Raw genomic sequence first — 9,558 nt, forward strand, 5'->3', positions numbered from 1 at the left:
ATATATGCATATAACTAAATTATGCTTTATAATTACATATAGACGGGGCTCCCCAATTTGATGATTTTCATCACATATTCTTATCTTTTTCATATTATTTATCATGTTTTTCACTTTTTATTATTATTAAAAGGCACATATATATATATATTCAATCAAAACGAGCACCTATGCCATTCAATGTTAAGTACAATTGTCTATTCTGAAAATAAAAATTCAGAAAAAGATTTATCAAAAAGCGTAAATTGTTATGTATATGTAAATATATATATATATATATATTTTTTTTTTTTTTTTAAATGCAATTTCCAGTTCTTTCTTTTTTTCCTTCTTTCCCGTATTGACAGGAAAACTTCATAGAAAACTTCCAAGATGACAGTTAAATGTAAACACCGAAAAATATTCGTAACAGGATATTAAACTAATATAACTGTTCTGAACAAAATATGAAAAAAATAATTATGTGCCTGCTCTTCACTTTTTTACTGGACAGACGTATAAAATACACTCGCATCTGGAAAAAAAAAAAAAAAAAAAAAAAAAAAAAAAAGTACAAAAAATTACAACACAATGACAAATAGTAAAACTAATAATAATAATTATAACAGTAACCAACGTGACGAACATCACAAAGTACAGTTTATATTTATATTCATTTTTCCACCTCCCCCCTAATTTATACCTGCTTTTTAATAGCTAAAAAGTTTTAAAATGGAGGAATGTAAAAAAAAATCCCCTATCTCATAGCATCTTTCCTGATTCTTCAAAAAGATTTTTATTTTTCCCCCTTGTCGATATACCCTACCTAGAATTCAAAAAAAAAAAAAAAAAAAAAAAAAAAAAAGAAAGAAAGAAAGAAACATATGGTAATGTAAAAACAAACAAATAAATATACAACCAAATCGAATGAAACGCAATTACTTTTGATGAAAAAAAAGAAAAATATATCGTTTTGGTTATACCAAATCATTCTGATAGGTAAATGAACAATACTGTCCATTTAGCTCCATCCTAATGCAGTACAAATTCAGGTCTAACTTAAAACCTCCAAGCAAACTCTGAAAAATAAATATATAATAAAATAAAAAATATATATATATATATAATAAAAATATATATATAATAAAAAAAAAATATATATATATAATAAAATAAAACAAAAACAAAATAAAACAAAATAAAACAAAATAAAACAAAATAAAACAAAATAAAACAAAATAAAAACCATTTAACGTGTGTTTGCTATATAACTTATCACTCCTTCCAATTTATCATTTATATGCTCCGTTTTTTAGCGACTCCTCCACATTTATTTTTATTGTTACTGTTATATTTTTATTGTTACTGTTATATTTTTATTGTTACTGTTATATTTTTATTGTTGCAATATTTTTATTGTTACTGTTATATTTTTATTGTTACTGTTATATTTTTATTGTTACTGTTAAATTTTTATTGTTACTGTTATATTTTTATTGTTACTGTTATATTTTTATTGTTACTGTTAAATTTTTATTGTTACTGTTATATTTTTATTGTTACTGTTATATTTTTATTGTTACTGTTATATTTTTATTGTTACTGTTATATTTTTATTGTTACTGTTATATTTTTATTGTTGCAATATTTTTATTATTGATATATGCTTAAACCTGTTGGACGAGGGGTAATCCTGCGCATGGGTGTAATCGATCATAAAAATGTAATCCTTAAAAAAAAAAAAAAAAAATTAAAATTAACACTAAAATTAACATTAAAACAAAAATGTTCACATACGCAAATATATAAGAATATATGCACATACAAATAAAATCGCGTCTAACGTACACACTTAGTTATATGTATCTGACTCAATATGACAACTGTGTATTGTTCAAAAGTTAAAATACTAACAATATAATAATAGTACCTGTTACAAAACTGTTCTGGGAACATACTAGAGAAATATCTACTTCGTTTACACAAGCACCTTTTTGTTGTTTGTTCGCATAATACTTTCTTGATAGAATTCCTTCTTCCCCTTTTTCCATTGCATATCTTATTTCTTTCTTTTTAAAAATAAAACCTGCTAACAATTTTGTAGGAGATTTCTTAATAATGCTTCTACTGTTTGTGTTGCTGCTATACGACTTCTTGAGTGACCTTTTGTTTGTATATTTATTTTTGCGGTCCGCACTTGGTATTTCTACAGCCGCTTCTACCTCTGAACCCATATTTTCTTTCGAAATAACGTCATTTATTAAATCACTATCTACACTACTATTTTCATTTTCACTCTCATTTACACTGGAAAGTATTCTTTTTTTCTTATGTGCCGGGTTAATATCCTCATAATAGTTTTCCTCTGAACTCATTTTATTTATATAACTTCTGTTCATATAATTTTTATTTGTTTTTTCTAGAAATGTCATATATAAATTATGTCCACTCGTGTTTTTAGAACTACTACTACTACTACCAAATGTGTTCTGGTCTCCTTCATAAGGTAGAATCGTGCCAACTGTGCTATCACCATTATTTCCATTATTAACTGGTATAACTTCATCAGCGCTCTGCGCTGCATCCTTTCCACATATAGAGGTGACCACAGTTTGTTCTGCACTATTACTATGCATGTGCACATGCAAAATAGTTCCATAATAGGTTGCATAATTTCTTGCATAATTACTCGCACTTCTATTACACTCTTCTGCATTAAAAAAGGTCTTTTCGCTATATTTTAAATCCTCATCCCAGTGCTCCTGAACATTGTATTCCTTTTTTCCCTTTAACTGATTATCCTCACTATCATTTAAGCTCTCTTTTGCATTTTCTTTTGCTTTTGTATTTTCTTTTGCTTTTGCATTTTCTTTTGCTTTTGCGTTTTCTTTTGCTTTTGCGTTTTCTTTTGTTTCTTCTTTTTCTTTTATTTTCTCTTCTTTTGTATTTTCTTTTTCTTTTAATTTCTCTTCTTTTGTATTTTCTTTTTCTTTTAATTTCTCTTCTTTTGTATTTTCTTTTTCATTTTCTTCTTCTTGTTTCAACTTCTTCATCTTCATCTCTTTCTTTTTTGCCTTCTTCTTACTTATGTCCTTGTTTACTCCCTTAAATTCGTTTTTCCTTCCCCTATCTTCCTTTTCTTTGCCTTTTTTCCCCTCATTATTTCTTTTTTCATTGGAGATACGAAAATTTAAATTTAATATGGATAGCTCTTTGTACATTTCATCTATTTTGCTGTCTTTTTTTTTTTTTTTTTTCTGGTTATTCACTTTTTTTTTGACTTTTTTCTTTTTCACCGACACGTTTACCTTTTTCTCCGCCCGTTCAGCCTCATCGACTTCTGCCTCACCTTCTACTGCTGCTTCTGCTTCAACCTCTTCTACTGCTTCTGATTCAACGTCTTCTACTGCTTCTGCTTCAACGTCTTCTACTGCTTCTGCTTCAACTTCTTCAAATGTTTCATCTTCTACTTCTACTCCTTCTATCTTTCCGTCATCCATACAATTCGAGTTATTGTCGTTCGAACAATTCATCTCTTCACTCACGTTTGGTTCGTTTCCATCTGCAACTACTGATGCTTTATCCACATCTGCTATATGAGCTACTTCCATATCCGCATCACCTACACCGTTCACATCAAGGAACAAATTTCCCTCATTCGAAGGAAGACTATCACATGCTACATCGTCATTTAATAATCTGTTTGTCCCTTCTTCCTCATACATATCATTGTACACTTCGTCATTTGTAGCTACATGCTCTATCATGTAACTTCCATCCGTTAGAAGATTAATATTGTTGAATGTATTAGCATCGTTGTTCATATTAGAATCTTTACCCTTACCATTATTAACGTGTTCAGAACATCTACTTCCACCAATAGCCGTACTGTCTTTTTTAACATTTTGGTAGAATAAAATATCTCCTTCCCTTTTGTCACTGCTTTTTATTAATTTTTTTTTTTTTTTTTTTATATAATTAATGATATTAATGAATTTACGTTTTTTTCGTTTTTTCCACTTTTTGTTATCATTAAGATTAACAGCTCTATTGGAGAATCGATTAGCTCTGGGTAGATTAGTATTTTTATCAGCATCATTGCTATTACTCCCCTTCATTGATGCTTTGTATAATATATTATTTTTATATTGCATATGTGTTCCTTCCTTATTGCGATTAACATGATGATAATGATAACGATGACTATGACGATAATAATCATCCTGAGTGGTGTTACTATTTGTTACATCGTTTAATCTGTTGGTGTACCCGTCCTCCTCTATAAACACATCGTCGTTTAATATCTTTCTTCCATAATAATTACTGTAATGCTGTTCATTCATTTCTTCCATATTAAAATTTTTTCTTGAACGGTTTTGTTCTCTTAAATAGATTTTCTTATATTTAAATGGCCCTATAATATGAGGTGATAGATCATCTATATTTTTACATTCACTAAACCCTATTACATCTATTTCCCCTGTTTCTGGATTTCTTTTTGTGAGTTCTCTTTCACCTATCCAGTATCGTAGCGTTTTGATTCTATTTCTCTTTGGGTACCTCCTCTTTCTATTATCCTTATCATGGTTAAGTGATGCTCCGATACTCCCTCTTGGTATTTCCTTTTCATTTATCCTTTTTAATTTTCTTTTCACTAATATTACCTCTACACTTTTTTTCCTTGGTGTTCTGTTTGTATTTCTCGAAACGTCTAGGGGGAAATCCGTCTGACACTCCGTGTTTTTCATTAATTCGGGAATTTTGGGAGGGCTGCCACTGTCGTAATTACTATTCCTATTACTATTCCTATTACTGTTCCTATTACTGTTCCTATTACTATTACTGTTACAGTTAATGTTAAAGTTGTTATTATTATTGTTCTCATACTGAGAGTCATGCTTAGCGCCATACTTCGTATTATACTTAGCATCATGATCAGTACCGTGATAATTATTATTCCCACTGATATCACCCACGTTAAATAACGAATTGCTATCCATATGCACATTAGACTCATTAAGATCCGATAGCTTAAGTTCTGAATCTACAGGGGCATCATTACCACTAGTATTATCTATCATATCGTTGTTCACATATGCATCATGATCCGCACATTCATCATTGTGCCAAAAATTAGCATTATTGTCTTTCGAGTTTTTCTTCGACTTTCTCATCATTTCATTATCAACATGGGTAGTATTTATGACAGCATCACCTCTTCCATCATCGCAGTCATAATAGTAATCATTTACATGAACCGAATCGAGCAAGTCAAATGCTCGTTCGTCCCCATTATTACTCATATTGTTCATATTGTTTATATTGTTCGTATTATTGTTATTATTATTATTACCGCTATCCTCTTCATTGTTTATATTTATCTGGTTAGCCAAATCAGCTTTCAGCTTCTCCAAAAAGCTTGCAATTTCCTTGTCATCACGTACATCTATCTCTTCGTCCATTGTATCGCCATTTAGCGATAACTTCTTGTAATTCTTTTCCACCGAGTCATTATTCGAATGGTTGTTATCATCCCCTTCTTCATAAGTAATAACATCCATATTATCAAGGCATTCCTCCTCATTATTCAAACTACTATAAAGGAATATATCTTTTTTTAATAAATTTTTCGAAGATGTAAAATCATAAGATTTTAGATTCTCCAAATCATGCATCTTTAAATTATACAAATCGTACATGTCATTTTCTAGTAGTTTTTCATATCCTCCACTTATCCCCGCTTCTGATACTCCTGATATATCTTCCTCAACCCCACAAGGGTAGTTTAAGTCCTTCGAATGGTCATCATTAGCATCAGTGTTTGTGTCTACATTATGGTGTGTATCTTTCCGGGGAGTTCCTTCTTCTTGACAAACACTTCTTTTCTTTTGCTTCTCTTTTTCCTGGTCCAACTTTTCACTACTACATTTCAAACTTTTGCGATCATCAGATATTTCCATTTCGTCCTTCTTCAACGCTTCCTTTTTTAGATCGTTTGTACTTCCATCTTCTTTTGCACTGTTCATACTAAAAGATAAATTTTCAAGCTCATCAATTGTCAACATAGTTTTTTCATATTTTTTAATTAACAAGTCAAAATATTCTTTTTCTCCTTTACTATTTGAAAAACCTTCCCCATGTTCACTTTCTTCACCTTTAAAACTATTTACGTGGGGTACTAATTCATCATATGTATTACCTAACTTCTTAGGGATAGATAAGTCCAATGAACAAAATATATCATTACCTAATCGTATTTCTCCTTCTCTTAAATTATCATAACATTTATGGATTCTGCTCTTTTCCCTCCTATCATTGCTACTTTTGCTACATTTTAAGTCACTTCTAACATTATCAAAATTCTCATACACATGCCCCTCCTCACCAATCACTAAATCATGTTTTTCTAAAGATTTGCTCCTTTCTATCCCTTCTAAATCATCATATACGTTATTTTCATCTTTTCTTTGTTCAGTATTATTTAATAAGCCTTCACATGATATGCTACTAATTATATCAGCACGACTCTGATATATTTCTTCTACACTTTTTCTCTTTAAGTATATGTTATCATCTGCACAGGTTCTTCCTCCATTATCTTCATCATTTCCAGTACAAGAATTATTAAATCTATTTGGGACATTAACAACATTAGCAGAGTTCTTAGCTGTATTACTGACTTCTTCCATATGAGATGGATGCCAATTTATGCTGTCATCATACACTTCATCAAGGGAAATCCTTTCTTTTGGTTCGAATATTTGGTACGGATAAACATCATTTTCAACATGTTCATATATAAAATTTGCATCTTCATTCCTTAGATTTTGTTCCTTCTTTTTCTTGTTGATCTGTGTAGGTAAAGGGATAACATATTCACCTTCTGCTGACTGTTCCTCATAATTTCGCAAAGAATAGTTACATTTGTGTTCTTGTTCAATTTCGTTTTTCTCATAACTCATTATATTTTCTCTTCTTGACATGTCTCTATTTACATAAACATTGTTAGGTGCAACAGTTGTCGTATCATTATTCATATACTCTGAACGGACTACCTCATTTGATAATAACATTTCTCTTCGTTGAGAGTAGCCATATGCGTAATGTTCATAACGAGGATGATCAGCATGGTGATGACGATACTGATCAACATGATGATGACGATGCTGATCAACATGATGATGATGATGCTGATCAACATGATGATGACGATGCTGATCAACATGATGATGATGATGCTGATCAACATGATGATGACGATGCTGATCAACATGATGATGACGATGCTGATCAACATGATGATGACGATGCTGATCAACATGATGATGATGATGCTGATCAACATGATGATGACGATGCTGATCAACATGATGATGACGATACTGATCAACATGATGATCACTATCCTTAACATCATCATATGAGGACACAAATATATGATTTGCGCGTTTTCTATTTTTTTTTAAATAAAAATTTTTTAAAGATGTTCTATCTTTTAATGTAAGCTCTTCTAATTCTATAGCATGTGAATCGAAATCAGACGTGTTATCCATGACATTTTTATTTGTCTTATGTTGTACCATGTGGAGAGGCATTTTCTTTCTATGCGCATTACTACTATTTTTATTAATTATACGACTGTGTATATTATTACGGAAGAAATAATCATTTTTTTTTTTTTTTCTGCAAGGCTTGAAATTATTACCATCATTCAGTTGAGTATTGTACGGATTTATCTCTTTTCTTTTTTTTAAGACATTTTCATGGTACCTAATATTATCGTGCCATCCTCTCTGACTATCACATGAATGGCCATATAACATATTACTGCTATGTTTTTTTTTTTTACTCCCAAAATTGTCATATATTGCTAGAAAAATATCATTATGATCAATATGTTCAATGGTAAGCTTCCCCTGCTTTCCCTTTATATCTCTTACTTTTTTTAAATTATGTGTATTTATATCTGCAATACTTTTGCAACATATATGATAAATTCTTTCATTCAATTTCTTCTGTATATTTTTATTATTTGATTTTGCCATAGAGAGTATTCCTTCAAAATTGTTTATCCTATTTTTATTTTTGATAATTATTATATTAATTTTTTCTTCTCGTGAGTTTTGTTGTTTCGTCTGTTTTTGCCCTACTTCACGCGTTTCCCCTATATCTTCGTTTTTTTTTTTTTTTTTTTTTCCCTATTCTTTTCTGTTCTGTTATGTTCTAAACTATTATTATTTTCCTCTTCATTTTTTGAAATAATTGTCGATGCCCCATCATCAATATAACTCTTTACGGAGCTTTTTTCTGAGTCTTCTTGATTACTTTCAAAATTTTGTAAAAGGGGTGGAATTTTATATTCACAATAATTATTATGCTCATTACAACTATATGAGGATTTACCATCAATCTCTTCCGTATAATCAATTAGTTCATTTATATCACATCTGTTTATGTAACAGAACAAGTCCAAACCATCAGGACATTTATATTCCGTCATGGTTTCATATTATTATCTTCTTTTAAAAAAATATCATTACAAAAAACTATTTCCAAAGGTACATACGGGAAATGAACATGGAAAATTGGCATGCAAAATAAAAGGTGAAACGTAGAAAGGTAAAAATTAAGAAGTAAAATATGAGGAAGTAAAAAAAGGTGACAAAAAATAGTGACATAAAAAATGGTGACATAAAAAATGGTGACGTAAAAAATGGTGAAGTAAAATAAAAATTGAAAGAATTTCCACTGATTTTTTTTTTATTTTATTTTTACTTTTAAATAATGTAAATTACTCTGAGGAATAATTAAAAACAGTATTATTGTACGGGAATATTTAAAAATAAAAAGAATAAATTGATAAATAAACTGATGGATAAATAAATAATAAATAATTACACAATAAATGAATAAATTAACAATAAATAAACGGCATATGAATAAAGAGGAAATACATAAATTAATAATAGAATAAAAATGGGAAAAAAAAGAAAAAAAAAGAATTACTCAGTTGATAATTCCAACAATTGATCGTCGGATAAATTTCTTTCCTTTTTTTTGCAGAATGAAAAGGAATAACACCCCAAAATCCAAAAGATTCGTATGTTAATTTTTTGTGTAAAGGAAAAATATTGAAATACGTTACTTTTTTTTTTTCTTTGTTATAAGTGTATGTATATATATATATATATATATATATATATGCGTACATACTTAAGCATAAATATTCATACATATACTTGAATATATATATATACGTGCATATATACATATACGTGCATATATACATATACGTGCATATATATACATATACGTGCATATATATACATATACGTGCATATATACGTGTACATATATAAATACATGTACATACATAAATACATATTTATTATATACATATAAATGCGTATACATACATAAATAAATACATGTACATAAATGTGCACAAGCATTATACACCCCCATGTTCATGGTATAGCTTGGCAATTATCTTTCCAGTACCAGCACAATGCAACATTTTTTCTGAACAAAAAAAGAAAAAATCAACAATTTTGGGAAATAAAAATTTGTTATATTATA

General features: G+C 29.3%; 2 protein-coding genes across 2 annotated transcripts; both read right to left on the reverse strand.

Moving 5' to 3' along the window:
• Positions 1 to 151: 151 nt before the first annotated feature.
• On the reverse strand, positions 152 to 8,024 carry MKS88_001605 (schizont egress antigen-1; the record flags this gene model as incomplete). Its single annotated transcript, XM_067214546.1, has 6 exons — positions 152 to 202; positions 487 to 514; positions 626 to 696; positions 963 to 1,058; positions 1,653 to 1,708; positions 1,910 to 8,024. The coding sequence occupies 6 exons, from the start codon at positions 8,022 to 8,024 to the stop codon at positions 152 to 154; spliced, it is 6,417 nt and encodes a 2,138-aa protein (XP_067074493.1).
• A 119-nt stretch (positions 8,025 to 8,143) lies between these two features.
• MKS88_001606 (schizont egress antigen-1) lies at positions 8,144 to 8,479 on the reverse strand (the record flags this gene model as incomplete). Its single annotated transcript, XM_067214547.1, has 1 exon — positions 8,144 to 8,479. The coding sequence occupies one exon, from the start codon at positions 8,477 to 8,479 to the stop codon at positions 8,144 to 8,146; it is 336 nt and encodes a 111-aa protein (XP_067074494.1).
• Between the last annotated feature and the right edge of the window lie 1,079 nt (positions 8,480 to 9,558).

Source organism: Plasmodium brasilianum, chromosome 6, assembly GCF_023973825.1.
Source record: "Plasmodium brasilianum strain Bolivian I chromosome 6, whole genome shotgun sequence".
In the NCBI taxonomy this organism is placed as follows: Eukaryota; Apicomplexa; class Aconoidasida; order Haemosporida; family Plasmodiidae; genus Plasmodium; species Plasmodium brasilianum.